This window comes from Apostichopus japonicus, chromosome 15, assembly GCF_037975245.1.
Source record: "Apostichopus japonicus isolate 1M-3 chromosome 15, ASM3797524v1, whole genome shotgun sequence".
Lineage (NCBI taxonomy): Eukaryota > Metazoa > Echinodermata > Holothuroidea > Aspidochirotida > Stichopodidae > Apostichopus > Apostichopus japonicus.
This window is the reverse complement of record NC_092575.1, coordinates 8,582,544-8,608,618: the sequence shown is the minus strand read 5'-3', so window position 1 is coordinate 8,608,618 and position 26,075 is coordinate 8,582,544. Positions and strand designations below refer to the sequence as shown.

The 26,075-nt window shown below is 36.7% G+C and overlaps 2 protein-coding genes across 6 annotated transcripts in view; one reads left to right on the top strand and one right to left on the bottom strand.

Annotated features, from left to right (window-relative positions):
* LOC139980742 (synaptic vesicle 2-related protein-like) overlaps positions 1–9,447 on the top strand; it is a 54,561-nt gene extending 45,114 nt beyond the window's left edge. For all 3 annotated transcript variants that reach the window (XM_071992631.1, XM_071992630.1, XM_071992632.1), the window contains 3 exons: positions 1,859–1,948; positions 2,881–2,994; positions 7,131–9,447. In XM_071992631.1, coding sequence (XP_071848732.1) covers positions 1,859–1,948; positions 2,881–2,994; positions 7,131–7,145 — 219 coding nt within the window. In that variant the 3' untranslated portion in view covers positions 7,146–9,447. The remainder of the gene's footprint in view (positions 1–1,858; positions 1,949–2,880; positions 2,995–7,130) is intronic.
* Positions 9,448–14,787: 5,340 nt separating this feature from the next.
* LOC139981641 (syntaxin-like) overlaps positions 14,788–26,075 on the bottom strand; it is a 65,802-nt gene continuing 54,514 nt past the window's right edge. The window contains exon 10 of one of the 3 annotated variants that reach the window (XM_071994183.1): positions 14,788–16,345. In XM_071994183.1, the coding sequence (XP_071850284.1) occupies positions 16,268–16,345 (78 nt within the window). In that variant the 3' untranslated portion in view covers positions 14,788–16,267. Of the gene's footprint in view, positions 16,346–16,937; positions 25,158–26,075 lie in introns of those variants that run through there. The other 2 variants (XM_071994182.1, XM_071994181.1) reach the window with 2 other exon arrangements.

The window sequence follows — 26,075 nt, the reverse complement described above, 5'->3', positions numbered from 1 at the left end:
AGATTCAGAGTTGTACTACGAAAACGTATTTAAAATAATAGTTTGCATCTAAGGTGCATTACCCAAACAAAGATTCTCAAAGGGGACTGGGACACTGTTTTTAGACACAGAACAAGTATTGTTAGATACAGAAACTACAATTATTTCAGACTTTTCAGAGTTTTTACTAACAAATATAACACACACACTCAAATTGTTTATATACTTTCAACATTCAGAGTTGTACTACGAAAATGTATTTAAAATATTAGTTTGCATCTAAGCTGCATTACCCAAACAAAAGATTCTCAAAGGGGACTTGGACATTGTTTTTAGAAAAAAATAACCCTGGCTATAGGCCTGGCAAGCAAGGAAAAAATATCATTATGTGCAATTTTATGTCAATCTTATATTTGTAGCTAATTTGTAATGCTGACAAATTCCAAAGACAAGGGAATGTCCCTGAATCCATCCTTGCATTACCCAATCATGTTGCGATTTTGTCAATAATTGCCACCTTGCAAGCTGTCAAGAGCACATTCAGTGTTTGTTGGCAACGAGATATGCAACTCCGTGGATTGTCCTTTTTTTTTTCCTGTTCGGTGCTTATTAAAACACAAAACAAACAACTTAACACAGCAGTTTTTTCTTCCTTACTGGAGGCAAAAGGAATCTTTGCAATGACACATGTGTGTGAGCGTGTGTTTGTTTGATGACTTGACTTGTTAACACGATAAGTCACAAACTGTATTATGGGTGAACTTTATAACTGGTATGTGGATGCTCCTAATTGAGTACAAAATCCCTTGTGTTTTTGCAGAGGTTATAGGTTAACAGAGGTCAACATCTGAAAACCTTGTAATCACGATGATTCGAAAAATAAAAGCTGGGATGAATGTCATATTTGGTATGTTTGATTTGAGTTGAAGATGTTGGTTCTTTTCTGGAGGTCAAAGATCATTTCAGGTCAACAGGTCACAGTCTGAAAACCATGTAAACATGATAACTCAAAAGAAAAACTTGTATAAACTTCATGCATGTGATCTGGAGTCACCTTACTGAGTACAAGAGCCTTATAGGATTGAAATGTCAACAGAGTCAGAAAACCTTGTAAACTCTGTAACTCAAAAAGGGAAACTTAGATGAACTTCACACTTGGTACGTAGATCCAGCTTATGCAGAATAAACACTATTTATGCACTGTTTACATTAAAACTTTTCTTATACCGTAAAACGTGGCAAGGAATCATGAAGACTTTTGGCTTGCTGATTTAGGACCTGGAAGTTTGCCCTCAATAAATTACATTAATCAAAATCACTTTTGCGGAAGAGCAAAAAGTGGAGATTCGTGGAAGCTTTTGTGACAGTTTAAAACAAGAGGCATTCAATAGACTGCAACATTTATATCTGTTGCATCATTTGAGAAGTGAAAGAAACTCACATTTTTGTAGGATGTGGCTTTATGACAGTCACCAGCAACAACACAACTCATCATTGCTCTTTTTTTTTTGTAACAACAAACAGATGCTATTATGTAAATACTCAATGCAGCTATTTAATACAATATTCAAGGAGTAAACCCAGTGACATCACAGGTTTAATGTAATCACATCATTTTCTGAAATGGTCTAATTTGAGGTCCTAGAAGTCCTTTTAATTTTCTTCTAATTTTCATGCTTTGTCAGCAAAAAGGTTTTTTTTTTGAGGTGTGTATTAAATAATATTTGAATAAAATATTAGTCAAATTAGCTGCCTCAAAAATTTGCCACAGTTGATGTGTATGTCGTGGTTTGGTCAGAATGACACAAAATTACAGCCTAAAGCGAAATGCAGCTTTCAAGACATTGAAGCATGATTTTGTACTCATTTTAACTCACAGGTCTATCCAACAGCCAGTAGAGCCCTTGGTCTTGGTTGTTGCAGTGCTATGGCTAGGGTTGGTGCAGTTATTACACCATTTATTGCACAGGTAAGCAAGGACACATTTAATACAAGCTGCCTAGTTAAACAGAGATTTGATGCAGATCCCATGAGCCAGCCAGCCCATTTATGATCAATATTTTATATCATTAAATGTTTAAAAAGTTAGAAGATATGAATCTATATATTAAGGGAGGTGTACACTGCATTGCTGAAGTATTCCACAACTTGGCATCAAGGATATTTCTTAGAATACAAATAGTAGATGTTTCTCTTGGGCTAGGGTGATCCAGGTATTTGTCATTGTCATATTACTTGTTTTAATCAATATGATGATAGAAACAAGTAATATTTTTTTTCTATAAATCTAAACTTTAAGAGGAAGGTTCATACCACACATGATCAATGGAACAGTTGAAAATTTAAGTTTATGAAGTTTTTCATTTCACTGTAGAAAGTATACATCAAGGTGAACATAAAATTGATGATCAGATGTATTTTCCCACTGTATAATTCAAATTCCAGACAATATTGAATGGAAAATCAAAAGTCCATGCAAACTTGTACATATTGTTGTGACCAATGGCACAGAATGCATATTTTCCCAGTAGTTATATCCCACTTCTGATTAATACCAAGGAATGCATTTGTTTCTTGATAGTGCCCAGTCAAAATCCCACATCCGATTGAAGCAATGAAGTCAATGTTTGCAGCAGTGTACTACTGACTGAAAGCAGAAAAGTAGTTTCCCTTGCTTTCACTGAATTTACTCTTCTTTGCAAACACAAACACTTTGTTACACAATAATCTAGTAACATATTTGTCAGTGTAGGGCTGACTGTTTATGTACACTGTATCGTAAAAGTAAAGATCTTTTCTCCATTGCATAATTGCTGCAGCATACCAGATTCATTGTCACAGCTTATTTTCATGACTTTTCAGTTTACATCCTTAAATTAGGTTTTTTTCATTTCTTATCAGGTCCTGATTGCACACTCACCCCACGTAGCATTGGGAATCTATGCTGTCACTGGTTTACTTGCTGCAGTAGCGTGCATGCTACTACCTATTGAAACCAAAGGCAGGGCAATGTTGGTTAGTAATTAAAGCTTTCTATGATGCTAAGGTTGAGTAACAACCTTCTCCGAGACACATTTAAACTAGAAGATCAGAGACCCTGCTTTCAAACATGTTAGAAAAGTTTAATTCTTTCCATTATTGCTGATCAAATAGTTTCATAGCTCATCTTGGCTCTTCATGTAAGTTTTGCAATCAATCCAGAATGGGACATGTAATAGACTGTCTTTGACATCATTATTAACCCTTTTTATATATTTTGCTTCCACACTTACCTGTCTTCTTGCAACTTTTATACTATCTTGTAGTATCTTGTTTAAGGTGAATTTGGAACCTGTAAGCACTGTCCTCCGGTTATAGTCCATTCTGGAGTCTTTTGGACAAATTTGCTGTCTTCCGATGTCATTGTTATACCTGTGCAATGAACTGTTTCTTCCTATACAGATGTACTCAGGATATACAGTTTTCTTTTGTAAACCTCTTACTGTGGTTTTCTATTTATAAGTGTGTGTATCTTTCGTGTACCAGTTGCCCTGCCATGTAATTCATAGTGTTCCTCTAACCATGGTCTTCCATCTAGATGTTGCTTTGTCATGCCCCATTGTCAGCCATGAGTGTACATGTTCGGCTCGTAATAGAGGGGCTTGTGTTAGTCATTATTTCTGTCCTAATCATTTGTTTTAAACTGTCCTTGTGAAGTTGCTTATTTGTAACCAAGACAAAGGAAGTGCTTTAAATGTTCAATTTTTTTGGCCTTATATGCAGAATATGCACACATGTCCCTTTGCCTTGTTTGCAATGTCAGAACCTCATTTTAGGTCATTTTAAAGGCAGCCATTCTGGAATTCCTTGCAACTTTGTCACTTGCTATGTGACAAATATTTAGTTTAGTTTTAGGTTTGTTGAGGTTTAAGGAGTAGGTGTCTTCAGGTCCCTCACAATTGTAAGTTTCACTCAGAGCATGAGTGTTGAAGAGACACGTAAGTGATACATGAGAAGAAAATACTCCTACAAATACCGATGAGTGGACTAGACCTACCATATTCAGATGAGTGGACTAGACCTACCATATTCAGATGAGTGGACTAGACCTACCATATTCAGATGAGTGGACTAGACCTACCATATTCAGATGAGTGGACTAGACCTACCATATTCAGATGAGTGGACTAGACCTACCATATTCAGATGAGTGGACTAGACCTACCATATTCAGGTGAGTGGACTAGACATACCATATTCAGGTGAGTGGACTAGACATACCATATTCAGGTGAGTGGACTAGACATACCATATTCAGGTGAGTGGACTAGACATACCATATTCAGATGAGTGGACTAGACCTACCATATTCAGATGAGTGGACTAGACCTACCATATTCAGATGAGTGGACTAGACATACCATATTCAGATGAGTGGACTAGACATACCATATTCAGGTGAGTGGACTAGACCTACCATATTCAGATGAGTGGACTAGACCTACCATATTCAGATGAGTGGACTAGACATACCATATTCAGATGAGTGGACTAGACATACCATATTCAGGTGAGTGGACTAGACATACCATATTCAGGTGAGTGGACTAGACCTACCATATTCAGATGAGTGGACTAGACCTACCATATTCAGATGAGTGGACTAGACCTACCATATTCAGATGAGTGGACTAGACATACCATATTCAGATGAGTGGACTAGACATACCATATTCAGATGAGTGGACTAGACATACCATATTCAGATGAGTGGACTAGACATACCATATTCAGATGAGTGGACTAGACATACCATATTCAGATGAGTGGACTAGACCTACCATATTCAGATGAGTGGACTAGATATACCATATTCAGATGAGTGGAGTAGACCTACCATATTCAGATGAGTGGAGTAGACATACCATATTCAGATGAGTGGAGTAGACATACCATATTCAGATGAGTGGACTAGACCTACCATATTCAGATGAGTGGAGTAGACCTACCATATTCAGATGAGTGGAGTAGACCTACCATATTCAGATGAGTGGACTAGACCTACCATATTCAGATGAGTGGACTAGACCTACCATATTCAGATGAGTGAAGTAGACCTACCATATTCAGATGAGTGGAGTAGACCTACCATATTCAGATGAGTGGACTAGACCTACCATATTCAGATGAGTGGACTAGACCTACCATATTCAGATGAGTGGACTAGACCTACCATATTCAGATGAGTGGACTAGACATACCATATTCAGATGAGTGGACTAGACCTACCATATTCAGATGAGTGGAGTAGACATACCATATTCAGATGAGTGGAGTAGACATACCATATTCAGATGAGTGAACTAGACATACCATATTCAGATGAGTGGACTAGACATACCATATTCAGATGAGTGGACTAGACATACCATATTCAGATGAGTGGACTAGACATACCATATTCAGATGAGTGGACTAGACATACCATATTCAGACGAGTGGACTAGACATACCATATTCAGATGAGTGGACTAGACATACCATATTCAGACGAGTGGACTAGACCTACCATATTCAGATGAGTGGACTAGACATACCATATTCAGACGAGTGGACTAGACATACCATATTCTGATGAGTGGACTAGACATACCATATTCAGACGAGTGGACTAGACCTACCATATTCAGATGAGTGGACTAGACCTACCATATTCAGATGAGTGGACTAGACCTACCATATTCAGACGAGTGGACTAGACCTACCATATTCAGATGAGTGGACTAGACCTACCATATTCAGATGAGTGGACTAGACCTACCATATTCAGACGAGTGGACTAGACAAACCATATTCAGACGAGTGGACTAGACCTACCATATTCAGATGAGTGGACTAGACCTACCATATTCAGATGAGTGGACTAGACCTACCATATTCAGATGAGTGGACTAGACAAACCATATTCAGACGAGTGGACTAGACCTACCATATTCAGATGAGTGGACTAGACCTACCATATTCAGATGAGTGGACTAGACCTACCATATTCAGATGAGTGGACTAGACCTACCATATTCAGATGAGTGGACTAGACATACCATATTCAGATGAGTGGACTAGAGCTACCATATTCAGATGCGTGGACTAGACCTACCATATTCAGATGAGTGGACTAGACCTACCATATTCAGATGAGTGGACTAGACCTACCATATTCAGATGAGTGGACTAGACCTACCATATTCAGATGAGTGGACTAGACCTACCATATTCAGATGAGTGGACTAGACCTACCATATTCAGATGAGTTGACTAGACCTACCAGATTCAGATGAGTGGACTAGACCTACCATATTCAGATGAGTGGACTAGACCTACCATATTCAGATGAGTGGACTAGACCTACCATATTCAGATGAGTGGACTAGACATACCATATTCAGATGAGTGGACTAGACATACCATATTCAGATCAGTGGACTAGACATACCATATTTAGATGAGTGGACTAGACCTACCATATTCAGATGAGTGGACTAGACCTACATATTCAGATGAGTGGACTAGACCTACCATATTCAGATGAGTGGAGTAGACCTACCATATTTAGATGAGTGGACTAGACCTACCATATTCAGATGAGTGGACTAGACCTACCATATTCAGATGAGTGGACTAGACCTACCATATTCAGATGAGTGGACTAGACATACCATATTCAGATGAGTGGACTAGACCTACCATATTCAGATGAGTGGACTAGACCTACATATTCAGATGAGTGGACTAGACCTACCATATTCAGATGAGTGGACTAGACCTACCATATTCAGATGAGAGTCCTTGACAGGATGTCTCGATCCTGGACCTTACGGGTGGTTTGCGGGTCCTTCACATGTTATGTGAAGCATCCCAGCTTTAATAGCTAGCTGCTCAGTAGATACTTTTGGAAAGGAAAGTGGTTTTACAATTAGGTCAGTAGTCTGGAGTGGACCGGTCACTGGAGGAGGACAGTGATAAAATTGGTCATTCTAAGTGATAGAAATAGTAATAAAATGTATTCTAAAAGAGCAAGGCAATTTTGGCTAGTATTAAAACATCAATTCTGTAGCTTCTTATTTTTTAATTCAGTGATAATGTTAACTCTTTATTGTCTTTTTCTGTTACAGTCAAGTGTTCAATAAACAAGATCAGGAATTCCGCAATCACTGAGGAACCAAATGTTTGAATGTACAAATGTGCAGTTACTGTTAGAAATCTGCACTTAAAAGAATAGTCTATAGGTTTTCATACCAATCACGCAAAACAGCACTTCAACGGAGGATTGTGATTGAAGATGGCAAGTACCATCACAAAATGTTGTATCAGTTTGCATCATTCCACATCAAGTTTCAAGACAGATGACAGTACCCAGGTGTGTTTTATTTTGTAGTTACTATTTGGTATTCTAGTAAGCAACCTATGCATCATTGCCATCAAAATTTGTTGGTGTTGTTTCTTTGCCCAACAGTGCCAGTATATTGAAATTCTGTACCTGAATATTTATGTCTTTAAATGAGTCACTTTTGTCTAAGGGTAGTAACTTGTGCATTCAAGGTGGTGTGTTTTCTTATGGTCTGTTGTATGCAATACATTGTGAAGTAGAGAAAGTATTGGTATCAAACAGCAGGTTTGGTTTTAAAAATCTTTGCATTACCTAATAGAAAATGAAGGAAGGAGGCTAATCAGGTGATGTTATATCACTAAAGTCAGAAGACACAAAGAATTGCAGGTCAGGACAAGATTTCACATAATTCAGTAGAATCATTATAAAACTTAACTTTTAGTTTTTATAATTGTTAGCCTTTAAAGGAACCAGAACATAGAAAGGTCTATGTGTCAGGGGTGTGGGAAAGGGGGACAAGGCAGAAAAGCACAAAACGGGAACAACCCAACAACTGGCAATAGAACAATGTTATGTAATGTGTGATAATGTTAATATGTGCAGGGTCATACCCACCATGGGGTGCATGCCTTGTCCCTCCCCACCACCAAACTTTGTTCAAGTGTTAATTAACTAATGAACTATCTGACTTGTAAAATGGGGATTAACCGGGTCTTTGCCCCTCACACCATGAAGGCTGGCTACATGCCTGCCTATAATATATGCTAGTTTCTAGTCTTAATGATAAAGGCAGGTACAAACCCATCATTACAAAGAAGCTGATTATAGAATGCAATGACTTTGATGATTGAGCTGAAATGTAGTTTTAAACTGTTTCGTTTTAAGCTGTTCTTGATGTAGTATCGTTATTTTATTCAATTACATACAAATAGCAAAATATTAGCAAGGAATTTAACAATATCATCTGTAATGGATGTCTAAATGTTATTGGAGGCACTAAGTGAGTAGGTAAGTTAAAACTGTTTTCTTTCACTTTCATAACATAATAACAAGTACATATTATTATGCATGAATAAATTGTTTTCAGTTGTGTGGGAGTATGTACTAGAATGATAAATCAATGTCATGCTTACTCTCCCTTCCAGCACTGTCTATGCAAGACTACCAAATGCTTATTTATTTTATTCATTACCTTAATGCATTGCACCATATTGTCATGTAGTGTCACATAGAAAGTTATGATCACATTGCTTTATGTTTATTCTGCTAATGGACACAAAACACAATTGAAGCAACTCATTAAATTAGTGTCCAGGTAGCTGTGGCTTCATAAAATCAATACATAATAATAAAGCCATCAGATGAAAGTTGTATGCCCAAACAGCACCTATGAATCAGCTTTCATCCTTTTAACTCTTGCTACAACTCTTGCTTTAAATTGTTCATGGAGAGTACAAGTTTACTATCATTTGTAGGGGCTATTCCTTTTATCCTGTGTGATGCAACTCATTTTATAGTTTCAGCTACTTGTTTTAAGCATCATTGTTTAATAATCAAATATATTTTAAAGAATCGACCAAAATGTTAGAGTGAACGATACAGCAAGACTTGACTGTTTTATCTTTTTGCTAGCAGTTTTGTATAACATATGGTACTGTAAAAATCTACATATTATTTGTAGTTGGCTTTCTTTCTAAGCAGTACACATATATTTTACATCTTCAAAAACTTTTTAATGCTGGCACGTTCTTTAATTTTTGTATGAAGGTTTGTGCAATAAGCCATTAGAGGTTTTCATCAATGTTTTGTCTTTCAATGTTCAGATCTTGTTCTATTTAATATATGGGTTTTGTTTCATGCATTGTGATTTGTCATTACATTGGCCAGTGTATATAATATATATTTCATCCTTCAAAGATAAAAATAATATCCTCTTATCTCTGTTTAATGATTGTTAGTTGCCAATGATCCAATTGAAGATTCCAAGTTATATTTCCCACTGCCATGGTAGTACCATTTGCCAAAAGGACCTTGGCCTGCAACAAGATGTGAAATAAACTTGTTTAAATACCCCACATTTCTCTAACTATTCCTTCATTGGTTACTCTCAAACTGAGAGATCTCTATGTCTACAATGTTTACCTCATTTGCTATTAAACATTCAATCCAATCAAAACCATTGTGCCCTACAAACTTAAAGTATGAAAAACGTTTGCAAACGTCTTGATATGATGCCATGTTACCGTTTCTGTTTTCTATTAAAGGACTCTTATTGTATCTAGGTAACAAATCTTTTCTTAAGGAGTCACCAGATTGTGGCAAAATTTAGCCCACAATACAGGTTTGAAGGGACAGTTCAAGAAGGAAACCACATAGCCATTTGTGATTAAGAAACTATTCTTTACCCAACGAAAACTTATTATCCTTTCTACATTTATTTAAAGTGAGTAAGAATCAAAAGTTAGTACTGTTCAATATCGCCAACAGATACTTTTAGCCACAAATTGGTAAAGGCACACAATTTTATTTGGGGTGGGGGTGGGGGAGAGGGTCGATTATCATAACTAATGCAAACTTGATGGCTATGTGTGTGAGTGCTTTTATGTCTTTACAGCTTCTGGCACATTTTCAGCTGCAGAGCACTATACCCCTGAAAAGTGGCAGTTTTCATGCTTGAAACGGCCTTAAAACATCTACGGAGATGGCTCAAAACAAGAGGGATCCCTCTGCTCTCTAGAAGTACCCAGGGCATTTTATGATAAAAACGGGCGTCACCCGCCATTGAAGGGGATCAAAACATTGATCTTATTTCCGAGAGGGTTGTGTCCTCTCTGCTCTAGTAGCATCCTGTGCATTTTCGATTAAAATGGGAGGTTACAAGTCATGGTTTAGGTCCTGTTTCACTGAGGGGGTGGGCTCATCTTCCCTCTAGGAGCACCACGTGCGTTTTCGACCAAAACGAGCTGTTTCAGTAGTGCGTGGGGCTTAATACTGGTTATGTCCTTTACTGAGGGGCCTCCTCTCTCCCGTGAAGGAGCACCCAGTTCCAAGAGGGATTTATAACAATGGGTAGGCAGGCCATTTCTGCCTTCTAATTGGAGTGAATTTCCGCTCCTTTGGAGTTAACAAATTTTCACTCCAAGTTCACTCTTTTGTTTATAGACTTTTCGCAAAGTGTGTCCGTGGAGGTGCATCGTATTTTCAAGCATTTCCAAACTTGAACCTTACCCAAAACTTTGTCAGAGGAGGCCATTTCAAGAACCTTCTGCGTCTTCAGCAGAGCACGATTCAGGTCGAACGATGTTTTTAGACTAGATATTTGCCTGAAAACGTCCAAAAGTTCACCCCCCCCCCCTTCAACGGAAATTTCGTCAGGGGAAGCCGTTGCAGTCAACCTCTAGAACGCGGTTTCTAGGCTGGAATATATGCCTGAAAACGTCCAAAACCGTACCCCCTCGCCGAAAACTACGTCAGTTTCCAGGGTCAAGATGTTTTAAAAAAAACGGTTCTTTTTATATCAGCTAGACCAAGATCTGTAGTGATGAATATGCAATATGAAACAACGACAGAGTCACCGGTGTAACTGATGCATACTACTCAATTTGAGTTAAAAAGTTGAATTGGAAGCCACCCGACGTGAAGTCGTAATCCATAAGTCCTTGCTAATTTTTGCGTCATGGTCCGTAAGGTATGGATAGTGGTCATATACTAAAACTAAAAGCTAGTATTGATTCTGGGTGTGTCTAAAACGAAGACCTCTAAAACGAAGACAGAAGACTGGTGAAATCTCTACAACAAAGACATCTAAAACGAAGACTTCGTTTTCGAGAATCGCAATATAGGCAAATCTCGAAAAGGAAGACCGAAGACCTGCAATAATAATCATTTAAAACAGGTACAATCGTCATGAAACTCTCCGAGTAGATCATATAAGGTTTAATGGCCGTGTCAGCCCTAGGGACGGGGAGTGGGGATTATGAAACCATTGGTAACGTGGTATGGAGCAAGTCATTAAAGCTTATCAGCATCTGTACAACTGTGATGTATTACGGCTTTTTCAAAATTACCATTGACTTTATTTGTCAGGGTTCCTGATATCTTTTTCTTCATATTGTCTGTCTCATTTTCTTTGGAAAATAAACATCTAATGAGCATTTTACCAATAGGTTCACACATGGGCGTCAGCAGGTTTCAGAAAGTGGGGGGGGGGGGACACTATACTATCTACGCTACGCGCCACCATTGGTTGGCGCGTAGCGTACCAGAAAATTTTGGGTACATAAGACCCCCTAGATCGCAGGAGACGGCCTTCCTGAGTCGTTTTTAGTTACATCAGAACCAGATCTGTGAGGAGAAATTTTGTCTCACAAAACTAAATTCCGACGGAAAGTACTGGTAGAAAGATGCCGTTCTGACACCAAGGGAAACGAATTACACAGCGTCCATCTCAAACGAAATATTTTCGGTAGTTTGGTATCATACAATACCCTGCATACAGGCAGAATACTGTCTGTAGGGCCTAAAATATATATGATATTACCTTCCTGGTGGGGTCTTCGACTTGTTTTCAAGTTGAAATGCGTCGTTTTCTCTGATTCACAGTGTAGGGCAAGGGGAATTCCATTTCTGGCGAGAAGGGGTGCTTCCACAAAACACTCTAAAACATCGTTCAAACATCGCACAAACTTTTATCAGAGGTCTCCAAGGGCGGCGGAACCGGGGGGGGCACAGGGGGCACGTGCCCCCCCCCCCCACTTTTCCTCAGGTTAAAAATGTGCCCTTTTTCTACATAAAAAATTAGGTGTCTCAAGTTAGCAAGAGGCCAGGGAACCAGAATGAACACTCGGGAAGGGCCGTTTCCGGCCATCTGAGGGGTTTGTAAAACCAAAAATTTTCTTGTACGCTCCGCGCCAACCGATGGTGGCGCTACGCTCAGATAGTCGTGCATACAACTTTTCAAATCCTGGCTACGCCCATGACTTTAAATGAATTTCTGTGGGTCAAACTCAAAGCTATTTCGAATGGAAAAAATGGTTAATATATTAAAAAGAAATAAACTCTAATTCGGAATATTCCTACATTAGCAACTAGCATGATTTCACCTCATTTTGTCTCAAAAGAAAACTTGTTCCTTGTTTCCCAATTTGCGCATTGGATACTGCAGTGCTAGTATGCATATTTTCCTGGGGGGTGGGGGGCGGGACGTTGATGGAGTGATCTGTATACGCAAATAAGTTAATACAATAAGAGTTATCAAGGGTACTAAATATAAGACTGCATCAGTCCAATCGAATTTCTGCAAAGTGCCCTTTGATGTCGGTGCCCCCCAGATTAAAAGTGCTTCCGCCGCCCTTGGAGGTCTCGGACGAAGCGGGGAGGGTGAATATCGGAGGAAGGGGGATAAAGGGCCAAGCACTGTTCTAATTTCCAGTGCAATTTATTGATAATGATTCTGAAGTTAGATTCTACTTGAATCAGCTCAGCAATTGTGATAGAAAATCGCGCATATGCATGTGATTTTTTTAATAACTGCTCTGAAAAGTGGGGGGGGGGGGGGACAAATGATATGATATCCCCTCCACTTTTGAAAGTGGGGGGGGACATGTCCCCCACCTGTTGACGCCCATGGGTTCACATACCAAACAAAGTTAGCTTGAAATATCGAAGTCTTCCTTATTCGGTCTCTCTTTTCGAGATTTGCCTATACTGCGAAGATCGAAAACGAAGATCGAAAAACGAAGACTTCGATATTTCAAGCTAAATTCGTTTTGTATCTGCAACTACTAGTAGAATGCTTATTGGATGTTCATTTTCCAATGAAGATGAGACAGACAATATGAAGAAAAGGAGAGAAGGAAACCTGACAAATAAAGTCAATCGTGACCGCAATTATGAAAAAGCCGTAATAGAGTATAGTTGTGCGGATGCCCATAAGCTTACCTGACTTGCGCCTTACCACCATGGAGGTAAAAACAGCTGTTTTTACCTCCATGTTACCACGTAACCGATGGTTTCATAATCCCCACTCCCCCGTCCCTAGGGCTGACACGGCCATTAAACCTTATATGATCTACTCCGAGAGTTTCATTACCATTGTATGTTTTAATTGATTATTATTGCAGGTCTTCGTTATTCTGTCTTCCTTTTCGAGATTTACCTATATTGCAAATCTCGAAAACGAAGATCGAAAAACGAAGACATCTTTATTTGTTTTCGATTTTTCTAGTCTTCTATCTTCGGTCTTCGTTTTAGAGGTCTTCGTTTTAGACACACCCTATTGATTCTGGTTGATTTCTTCTCGACTTAGTTATTCCTCTATCATGAGAGATTATTACTCAACTGAAATATACATTAAAGATAGTAAGTCAGTGTTCCTTCGATCAGCTTCATCGAACATCAGTTAGAACATCAGCTAACTGTTACTGTTAGTAGGCCATCTAGTAGCAGTAGCTTAGGTCTTAGTATAGCCTAGTCAGAGACCTAGTTCTAATAAAGTTACATTATTAGGCATAGACAGAGAGAGATTGATAAGATGATAGAATGTCTGTGCTACCAAGACGTGTAGTATCGCATCGACAATCAGCTGTTCTTCGCGCACGGACAGCCTTCGTTGGTAAGCCTACTGCATATGCGTCCTCTCATTGGCTTGTACATGAATGCTATCTGTGTTCAGTAGATATATACATTTTGATACTTTCGATCATCAATTTTTTCATGAATGCAACTTTTTTTCGGAAAAATTATAGGGTTTTTATATTATCGACACGTTGAGATTTAAAAAAGAGTGTATACAACGTTATTAAATCATGATATTTAATTACATTTTACAATGTTTTGTACATCCACATCCACAAGAGAAAAGGGGAAAAAATTATACTTTCATTTCCAACTTTATTACTTAGAACGTTAAATCAGTTACAAAAAAAATCGAGCGTTATCACAGCTCTTCTGCAGTTGCAGTAATGAAATGGAAGGAACTAGACCTTATTGGGATTTAACTTAGCATTTAACTTAACGTTCTAAGTAATAAAGTTGGAAATGAAAGTATCATTTTTTCCCTTTTTCTCTTTTGGATATATCTTACTTTCCAACACACGCCAACAGACATGTCTACATATTATATATTCTTTCTAATACCTAAATTCTAAATTCTTGCTTTAAAAGTGAGAATGGTTGAAAGAATTAACAATAGAGTAAATACCCAAAATCGGAAAAATATCGGAAAAAATTAGGGTTTTTTTATATTATCGACACGTGGAGAATTAAAAAAGAGTATACAACGTTATTAAATCATCATATTTAATTACATTTTACAACGCAAAAAGCATCCATGGATAAAAATGTTTTGTACATACATTATATATATATGTATATATATATATATATATATATATATATATATATATATATATATATATATATATATATATATATATATTATATTCTTTCAAATACCTAAATTCTAAATTCTTGCTTTAAAAGTGAGAATGGTTGAAAAGAATTAACAATATAGAGTAAATACACTACAAGAAAGAAACAGTTTGATGTTTCGGTAATGTGCATTTAAACACGACAGAGAAGATAAAAACTATACTGAGGAGAACAATATTTAACACTGTCACTGGATGTGGGTACTCTACGACCATATATGGACCTAATAAATTTGTAGGTTATTTTCATCTAGTTGATTAATCCTGGAAATGTATATAATTATGTACAAAGTTTGCCTTGTTGTTCTTTCTCTGTAAGTAAGAATTTCATCGAAAACAAAATGATTAGTTAGATATTATCAACTTTATTAATATATATAAATATTTACTTTGTCTACTTAGACGTTCATAAAATAGAAAATAAATCATATAAATATAATATATTGTACATCGTTCATAAACCACGACACTGTTGGTATGACCTATATTAATTGAAGTAGCAAATTATACGGTAACGGCTTAACTTAAAGCTTGAGCGGTGAACGAATTGAGCCTTGACGCATAAGCCTTAATACCATACTAACCAAAGAAGCAACAAAAACTATTGAATGATCAATCAGGCCTCGCGTTTCAGTCATTGCTTGACATCTAATACAGCTAAAAGAAGAACTGTAAGTATTTACACCTCGTTTGGATAAGCTTGTCAGGTGATGTACATATCATCTCGAGACCCTCGCGTCCTTGTTCCAACCATGCTGTTTTTACATGTTCAGAAGGAGCCTCTAGAACTAGGTTATGTTCGTTTTTATGTGAAAGTAAATCCTTTCCATGTATACCGCAACTTAAGCCGATGAGGCAATGATAATGTCCCCAATACCAACTACGGAACACAAGTGTTACTGTAGTTATGGAATACATTCCAACCATACCAAGTGTAGGACATGATCTTTGTCGCGTAAGCCGTTTGATTTAATTCTTCACAGGGTAAATGTAGCCTTGGTAAGCATTGAAAGAAATCAGCTTCATCAGTACAGGCCCAATATATTACTCTAACGATAAACTCAAATATTCAAGGTTTAGAAAACTGGAATGTTGCAAAAGTATTTGTTTTCAAATGCGACGGAATCAAATGATCAAACACAGAAATACGTTTCTCGTTTAAGTGCGCTTTTCATGAGAATATGCTTTATATTTACTGATATTTACATGCAAGTAATAGAGAAATGTACTTTACTCCTACATCAGCTACCCATAAAATTTCCCAAGTTACGTAAAAATTAAACCATAGCCAACTTGTCTGTATCTTCATGGAGAAGTGTCAAATAGTTTTGAAAATGCGTGGGTAAATACAAACAGTTTAAAATGTTAAAAAACAAATATTAAACCTTTCTATTCATTATCAAGGGATTTGAATATTTGTCATATCGGCAGTGTCACCTTCTCTATGACCAACAGACAACCGGAGGACGCTCATCCACTACTATTTGGTGCCCTATAGCAAGATGATCAACAGTACGACGAGTAAAATTGCAATAAGTACACCACATATTGCGACGATATAGAATTTCTTCTGCAACGAGAGAAATGAAAAATAGTTCCATTTAGACAGTTTTTTCCATTCCAGGGGATATGTTGGTATTGTAAATTCCACTGTTGGCATTTTAAGTAAAGGGTTACTATTATGTAGAGTTACACACTCTCTTATAGGGCTACGTTAATCTGAGCATACTCATTTTACAGTCTATTCTTTACAATGTCTTTTATTGTTTTAATGACATTATTTTTTTCATTTGCGCTTCTTTAAGAAACAAATCAAAACAACCAAGGTTGTAAACGTGTTAACTAAAGTATAAAGCGACCGAATATTTGAACATCAATACTATAGAATGGTTCACTGTTAGGGTTTAAATGGAAGCATATAACAATCTCCTTCGTTTATTTATCCACCTATGTTAATATTGGTACTCTTCCCTTGCTCTCCGTTTAAATGTCAAATAATAGACACGAAATAATTCCATGTATATACTAAACTACAGGAATTTCAATCTGCCAAAGTAAAAAAAATGTAAGTCGTAAAATGTAAATTTTCGATTTGATTCGATATATTTACATTAAGTGAGGTGAAAAGAACAAAATGAGGAATAGATGAAGATATGAAATACCAATGATTTGTTACTTGATGATGATAATAACCACAACGAGCACGATCGCGATGACAACGACAGAACACAAAGCGATGATGATGATCTTCTTCTATAATTGGAAACGAAAACAAAACAATTAATAAATTAGCAAAAGTAAAACAATATTTTGCCCATTTAAGTGTCGAACACTCCAAACATTTTCTCTTCTGGCTTGAGGGTTGCTTGAGGGGTAGGTAGTCCATTTCGTTAAAATCAATATACGAATTGTTAGGTGTCATGTTCAGTATTTTAAATATAGTCGGTTGAGACTGGTTTATCTTCCACTTGATTAATGTACAATGTCTATGATGAACAGTATACTCAATATAGCAGTGAATATAATACTATGTGTGGGTACATGTGCACTCCCCAATACAACAAATGAAATTAGTCTCATGATAGGAGCTGTTGACATGAACCATTTTCATTCACTTCTCGTTTCACCCTCCGATATATTCATATTAAGAAACATGTAATACAAGTTCATACTAAATATAATTTGGAGTCCTGGCAATGGTAAGATTTCATCTGACCTCACTGAATTGTAATAAATTGTCCTAAATGTATAATGAAATCCTAAGTGTTATTGCATTTGGGTCTATATTGTAACCCTCTGTTGCCCCTAATTTTGAAAATATGTTCCTAGTCAAAACACTAAAAAATACGACAAAGTTTCATTTTAATAAAATTCTACATACAGAGAACGTTGACAGCTAAGCGTACATTCGATATGTTTCAGGTTTCAAGGATAAAACAACAAGAAGATCATTATAGGAAAGTAAAACCATGAAGAATATTTGCCGTGATGAAATCACTGACCAGTATACTGTGGGGGTATACTGTGGGGGTATACTGTGATCAAATCTTTGAAAGAATCGACGGTTTTAACCGGTTATATTTAATCATATATATATATTAAGTTATGGACAAACGTCACATTGTGTGCAACCGGACTACCCCTTTAAGGCAAAATGCATACGTGAGGCCTATGTCAGGATGTTATTGGTAATATTTTCACCAAAAGAATAGAACTACTCAACAGAGGCATACGATAGGACAGCTGTTTTATTCTTTTCAGTCACCGTTTGGTGTTAAAGTTACAGCCACAAATCGTGAAAACCCTGTAAACACGATATCTCAAGATGGGACCGATCTCGTATTTAGTATGTAGTTGTGACACATTAAGTTCAAGTAGCCTGTTGTTTTTTGTGGAGGTCAAAGGTAATTTGAAGTCACCAGAGGCCAAATTGTGGAAACCTTGTTTTATAATCTACCGTATCTGCCACCGTTATAAGATAACATGTGCGTTACGCCTCCTAAGAATATTTGCTTGTGGGCATCCGTAGTATCGAATCGATCCAAAGGGAGTGAAGACTCGCGCACAAAGAAACGTCTGATGCCGGTATTCTGACCTAGTTTTGAATGTGGTTATTAGACACTAGTGTCAGTCAATACATGCAGCAACGGTCAATACCCACAAAACAGTGTACATAGCAGCGATGGGCATCTCAGCAGGGAGTTGTTATGGAACTCCATGATCTCAGATCCAAGATGAAAGATATCACTGAATCATCAGTATTATATATTTGCCACGGTGTTGAAGCTTTCTGTCGTATTTCGCAATTGTCAAGAATCAGTGGCAAATAAAAACTTCAGGTTTGGAGGCAGTTGCGTTGGGGAAATGGCTAGCCGTTTACGAAAATTAACTGTCACCTAGTTATATTTTTATCAATTACCGATCTCAATGCGATTTAACTGTGTAAAATGGTTCGCTGTCTGCACGTGCATTATGTACGCTGCCAACCTCTGCACAGTAGAGTATATGCATGTGCACTACTAACAATCAGCATTGTTAAAAAAAAAAAATCCTGTCAGAATACCAATATTTAAGCTGGCCAAGCATGTCCTAAATTATTTATTTAGGCATTTCGTACATGCCATGAGTCATAATTACCGAAAATATACAACAATTTAATGAGTTTTGAGACGGGTTTGTTATTATGATGCTCGGATTTTTTTGCAAAGATTTTCACTCAACACCAGTTGTAAGTGGAAGAAAGATGCTCTTTCAACCTTAGATTTTCAGTGCGTGAAAGATCGCCTTGATTAAGGTAGTGTGATGGAGTAATAGCGATATTTTTCGCACACTAATCTGCAGCTAAGAAAATAATTGGGAAAATGTACGAATCGCGCGAATCGAGTAGCGGTTGAAAGTAGCAGTGAGGTAATGTATAGGCTAAGGACTTATTGTTCGCACACTAATCTGCAGCTAAGAAAATAATTGGGAAAATGTACGAATCGCGCTAATCGAGTAGCTGTCGAAAGTAGCAGTGAGGTACTGTATAGGCTAAGGACTTATTGTTCGCACACTAATCTGCAGCTAAGAAAATAATTGGGAAAATGTACGAATCGCGCTAATCGAGTAGCTGTCGAAAGTAGCAGTGAGGTACTGTATAGGCTAAGGACTCGAGCACACCTAGCTACTTAGTCTTGTTAAGACCCTAGTATGAAGAGCCTAGTGTTACTTTTTCACAAAGCTATTTCTCGTATATATTTGCTGTACTGCCAAGAGAACGCACTGCAACGCTTTCGATTGATACTTTGTAACGGACAGATCGTCGGGCATTTTACAACTGTGTACATTTCAAATTGCACATAATTTTCCAATGTGCACAATTTTACAACATAATTTTCCAATGTGCACAATTTTCCAACATAATTTTCCAATGTGCAAATACGTAGCACAATGTATCTGACCTTTGTTCATAGAAAGTATTGATGTTGTAGATCAGTTCTATGGAGACTTGAGCCGCGATCATAGTGGCGAGTGAATTTTTATTGTTATTGTGAGTTTTGAGTAGACTATTAGTCACGGTCGCCAAATGGCGAGTACTTTTAAAAATATTTCAGTGCCGTGGCCTGAAAACCTTTAAAACATGATTCATACAGGGTGTATGGATTTGCCATAATGAGTACAAGAATACTGTTGCCTGTGAGGTCAAATCGCATTTGAGGTCACCAGAGGTAAAACTCTTTTACATTTTACTAAAACCCTTTTACATGATATTTAAATAAGGAAATCGTGGATACTACTCGTACTTGGTGTGTGGATGCATCACATTGAGTACAAGTCCCTTATTGTTTTTGGTGGAGGTGTGTATTGCCACGTACAGTAGACTGACCTGTGATGAGTTGGATAGGAACTTAAGGCGGGTATAATATCATAACATTTGCTTGGTATTAGCTTGCGTGCTACGCTCAGGTTCTTTTCTGTGTCTTAACAAGACGTGTATCACCATGTTATTGGAGTGGGGAGGGCTGAAGGGGAAAGAGGGAGGGGGGGGGGGTTATGCTGAGCCACACAGGTTTTCTAGTTAAGTATCCATGTGACTAAGATAAAACACAATATCTGCTCATTGTTAATACACTTTACATATGCAATGTTCTTGAGCAATATTCCAACAGTCTGTGTTTGGCTTTTCGTCCGTCTGGCTACGATATAAGGGGTCAATTTATGACATTTATCCAACTTTATCCACTTTCGTGGTAACTACAACACAAGCTATGCACAGTGCAGACACCTTATATTGTGCTCTCATAGAGAATATAGTTAACTTTCAGCAAAAGAAGAACCAAAATTGAAGAATTCAATAGTCGTTCACTTTTAAAGAAATATGTGAAAGGTCAGAAAATGGACATCATTGAAATTGATAGGAGCGACAACATACAGCAGGTGTTTGCAGACGATGATGATTGTGTTACATGTGCAATAACAGAAGATGTAAAGGCAATGATATGACATGAAATGAACACAATATAGCTTTAATAATGCTTTGCAGTATATTTACATGAACACATTATTTCTTTAACACTATACAATTACAAATATAATATACAGATGGCAGATTCTGGGCTGCAAATTAATGTTCTAGACATTTGTAGGCTGACTGAGAAGAGATCAAGGTGGAAGGCATTACAGACAGTATGAAAATACTTGTTGGAAAAAGTCAGTAACACATATATCTTTAGTAAACTCCACAATGATTTTAAAAATAATATTAATAAAACAGTAGGTGTATCTGTTATATTAATTCATAGTCGTAGACAACAATATTTCAATGATCATTTCATGATTAAATGGCCAATCTCTCAATTGCACACATTTTCCATTAATCTGTGTTTCCGTACGTCAAGCAATTGATTTCCTTCGGTTGCATTCTTGAGTTATTAGATTATTATAAGCATTTGATAAAACTCTAACAATAGGATATACAAAATGTTCTCACTACAAGAGATGCAAGAAGTACCCTGATAGTGTTTACACATACTAGCAAGACCAAATTGATGTCAAGGAAGTTAATTGAAAGAGGTGAAAGGAAGGGAACAAGCTACTCTAGAACATGAAAATGCTACTAAAAATGCCATTATTTAATTATGTGAATGCTATACTGCTAAAACAATGATCATGATACATATTTCATTTATATATGAAAAGAAAGAAGTTATCATATAAAAGGAAACATAATTTTTAACATTAATTGTTTAACAATGTTAAGCATAAACCATACATAAAATAAAACCTAGTGTACACCAGCTATTACTTCAGATAAACAGCATTGTAATTAGTGCTCAATACTTTCCACATATGCAACAGATAAAGACACATGAACTACAAGGGTGTATTGAAAAATTCAGTTCAATCTTAAAAGTTACCAACCTAATACAGGTTCTGCACAAAGCTCTCATTAAATGTACTTTAAGAGTATTCATGCATTACTTTGTCACTAAAGCCACATCTGATGCTGCTGCAATAGACCAATCAAAGAGCTGGTTTGGACGTGTCGAACAACCACTGAACATGAACTACTTTCAAAATATGTCAAATTTGCATCTTTGAAATTGTATTCTACTTTTTATCAATTGATCCACAAAATACAGTGTCAGGTATATTTTAAATCTATTTACCGTGCCTCCTTTGGCGAGAACCTAGAAGCACTAGTTTAATTAATTATCTGAAGATCTGAGCTATACTAGGATACTCCAATTAAATTGAAACCCATTGCCTCCCTCAAATGGTGGTATTTGAATCAACACTTTTTTGCACTTCCATGTGATTAAAAGTTGTCAGGACTAAAGGGGATTGTTAATTGTGATTCATACACATGCAATAATGAATATCACTTGTTAAATTTGTTTCTTCAGGATCATTTGTTTTTCCACATTTGTGAATATTTCAAGAAGAGATGTGTGATACATTCCATAAAGTCACATGGAATGAGTATCAAACAATGGTTTGATCTCCTCAATTAAAATGGAAACTAAAGTAATATGAATACTACTTGGGTATCTAGAAATAAGTGAATTGTGAGCAATGAGTTTGATGAGGTGGTTTATTAGGTACAGACTGAGTGATGTCACTTTTAATATGAGAACATTTGATGTAAGTTCTTTTACGATGGATTGATATATCAGGTATTAACTACTTTTGGAGTAACTGTGATTGCAAGGGATTGAAACTTTGATTTCTGTCAAACTCAAATTACCCCTGACCGGAAGGAATTTTGAAAACAAACAAACAATCCTTTTGTTGTATTTAATAATTTGGACCCACATATGAAGTTTGAAATTAAGTCAAGCCTTATGTCTGAAGTTATCATGAATAAAAACTTTCAGACATTGGTCTTACATGTCCTTTAAACCTCCACAGAAAGCAATACCATTAGTGTGTTCATTAAGTTGGAAGCACATGCCCAAGTATGATGGTCATCCTAGGTTCACTTCTTGAGTTATTGTGTTTACAAAGTTTTTAGACTGTTGACCTTAACAACTATAACCACGTCATCACTATTGCATAGCTTCCAGTTGTCTTTGGCAAGGAATCAACAAGAAGGCATTGCACATACAAATGTTAGGAAGCCTCCTAGGATTATTGAAAGCTTTGCTCTCAAATGACCCAATATTATATTTGACCTCAATTAAAAATGAATTGAGTTCATACACAAAATATGAAACCACATATTACATATGGGACACAGCTAAGATTCCCTTCTTGATATATCTTGTTTAAGTTTTTTTGACCTTTGTGGAGCTTAAATGGTTACTGAGATCTGCTAGAAGAATAGGGATCATGAACTTAATACATTCAAGTTTCTTTATTGAGATATCATGTTTATGTTTTCGGACTTGTCAGCTACTGAATTATGTCCAATAAAAACAGGTGTTATCTAGTCAATATGAGGTAGCTACATGCCAAGGATGCATCCAAGTTTCCCAAGATATTATGCTTTAGGACAAAAGAGGTGTGACACACGCACAAACACCCACCATCATGATTGCATACATGTTAACTGATGTCAACAAAACCAAATATGATACATGTGTAGCTTCTGATTGACAGGGTGTGTTACAAAGATGTGACCTAATTTAGAGGTACCCCTTTAAAGCTATTTAAATAAACCCTTTAACAACATCACTTTCTGAGTTCTGCCTCATTAGTGCTTGCTAATGTAATATTCAAAGGATGAGATGGCATAAGAGCTGTCAGGATAGTTGCTATGGGGATATCATGGTAATTTGCTTTCAAAGAATCAAAGAAAATGAGGAGGCAAATACTCAATCTCCAGCAGACAGTTACTTAAATTTGTTGTTAATCAATCTCCTACCTAAGTATTGCCTATGATGTAAGATCTACAGTATCTTTGAGATATAGATTTACCTAATTACAGATGAGAACCACATCAACCTTTGGCTATGTGTATTAAGTAAATATTTTATACAGATATTTGTTTTATCAAAGTTTATTTGCTTCCAAGAAGCAACATAATCTTTGAGAGTGGGATACAGTTGCCCCAACCAAATCTTTAAGTTAACCCAACAAACAAACATGTACAGTTTGTCTTGGGGTTTATTCTTTATAAACAGAGACACATAGAAGTTAGACATATGACATTTGGATGTACCCTTCATAGGATATTGATGTCTGTCCTCAGACCTACTGCAGACAAATGCCTGATTGATAATGTCACTGACTTTGACAAAGTACATTGTGTGACGTGGAATATATAAATATAACCCTTTTGTACTGCCCTTTCAAAGAACATAAATTACAAATGGATCTACATAATATACACAACAACGTGTGAAACCCTTCATAAGATTTGTAGCTATCACTGACTGGACAAATTCGGTAGATCATTGACTGCTAAAGTGCTGGTCAATTTAGACAAAAGCAATTGTCAAAAGTTAACAACTTAATATAGTCCATAGCTTGTCTTATCTGGTACTGATTTAATTTGAAGTGCAGGACATGCAATCATATCTGCAATATAACTGCATACAGAGTCCTCTTGTATTAAAACATCAAGAATGCTAATAATTTTTCACAAATTTGGGACCTGTCATGTGTGATTTTGATTTATGGGAAAAAAAGCAGAATTTAACACAAAATCTCCGACAAAACGGATCGTCTGTGCATTCTGTGCCACAAATCCTGGTATTTGAATGGCTTTTAGCTCTTAATTATTAGATAGCAGCAAATTGCAATTTCTGACAGATAGGCACTTTGTAAATAACAAATGTGCACATTTCACATACAAACATTGTTAGGAGGTACATTTTATTACATAAAGGGGCATTGTAATTTATGAGAATGACACTGTAGAGGTTTCCCACAAAGCTGGGACTGTATGTGCTGCAATGCCCCCTTGGCTCCTCCACCCCTGCACAGTCATCAACACATTCTAATTTTTACATGTACTTCAAATTTCCAAGCATGTTTAACATTTATCATGTCTAAACAATGATCATCATTTAAAATATACATTTACATTTACATTGCAAACATACTTCCTCAATGTAAAAATCTGTTATATCAGTTTGCTGCCCTCTATTGGCACTGAACCCTATTCAACTCAACAAACAATATTTTTCATAGCAGCAGTGATCAAATTGTTGATGCTTTTCTTATGAAGCAGTGAAGTTCAATGATCAAAATACAAACATGAAAATCCTTGTTGTTTTTTCTCTGAGCTGGTGATGGGACCAGTTCCTTCTCCACATTGATTCAACTACTGGTTGCTCTTCCCTGGTAGTCTGACTGTCAAAGTGAGCTCACTGCTCTCATTAACGCAACAAAATGAAGAGTATAAGAACGAGAATGAGGATGAGTACAATCACACAGACGATTATGATGATTTTTTTCTGTAAGCAGATGGGAGAAAAAGAATATAATGATTTGGAGACATATTAATCACGGCAGAGAAGGAAGAGGAGGAGAGAAAGAGGTAAGCAGTGACATTTGCAATGTTGCTCTACTCTGTACTGTATGTTGATAATGATATACTTCAGAAAATAGACTTTAATACGAATCCTTTTCTTTAAAAATTCTTTAAGAAGTAGTGTGGAGTATTTTAATTTAGGAAACTATTTACAAAAGCAGTACACAGACGAGACTCAGCATACACATGGACATCCTCCTACCAAAGTTAATCTTCAGTATTGTACAGTATAGGAGAATGTTGTTTCCCACTGAAGGAGGAATACTGATACTGAACAAGTACTAATAAAGTACAAGTAAAAACTGAATTTGGAGCCATGCAATATTTGAATATTCTCCCTAAAGCGCATAGCAATACTGGATTGTATTAAGGCTGTGGTCTATAGCAAAAGCATGAGTCATAATACTTTAGCATAAAGAGGTACACGTACAAACATTTCACCAAGAATGTTATCTATTACCTGACTATGATCATGATCATGCCTTAACAGTACAACCATTTGTAAAATTTTTGAAAATTTCCCTACAGTAATCGTATTTCCAAAATTTGTTGTACCTGTTATGAATTACAAACTACTGTTTTGCTTTTTTGCTACACTGGCTAATGTTGACCAACAGGGCAAGGATGAATTTCAAACAAGTTATGGTTCTGACTTATTACATGGTGATTATATGACATTATGTGATCAACAATAAGGAGAAGCTACACAAGAACTTATATGGACTCCTGGCTTCAAATGAGCAATTACCAAGGAGAAGACCTGACTAACAAGTGTAATGGTCAGATATATCACACTTGTTGATATCCTGCTTTTATCACTCTTCAATGTTGGTCTCTTCGA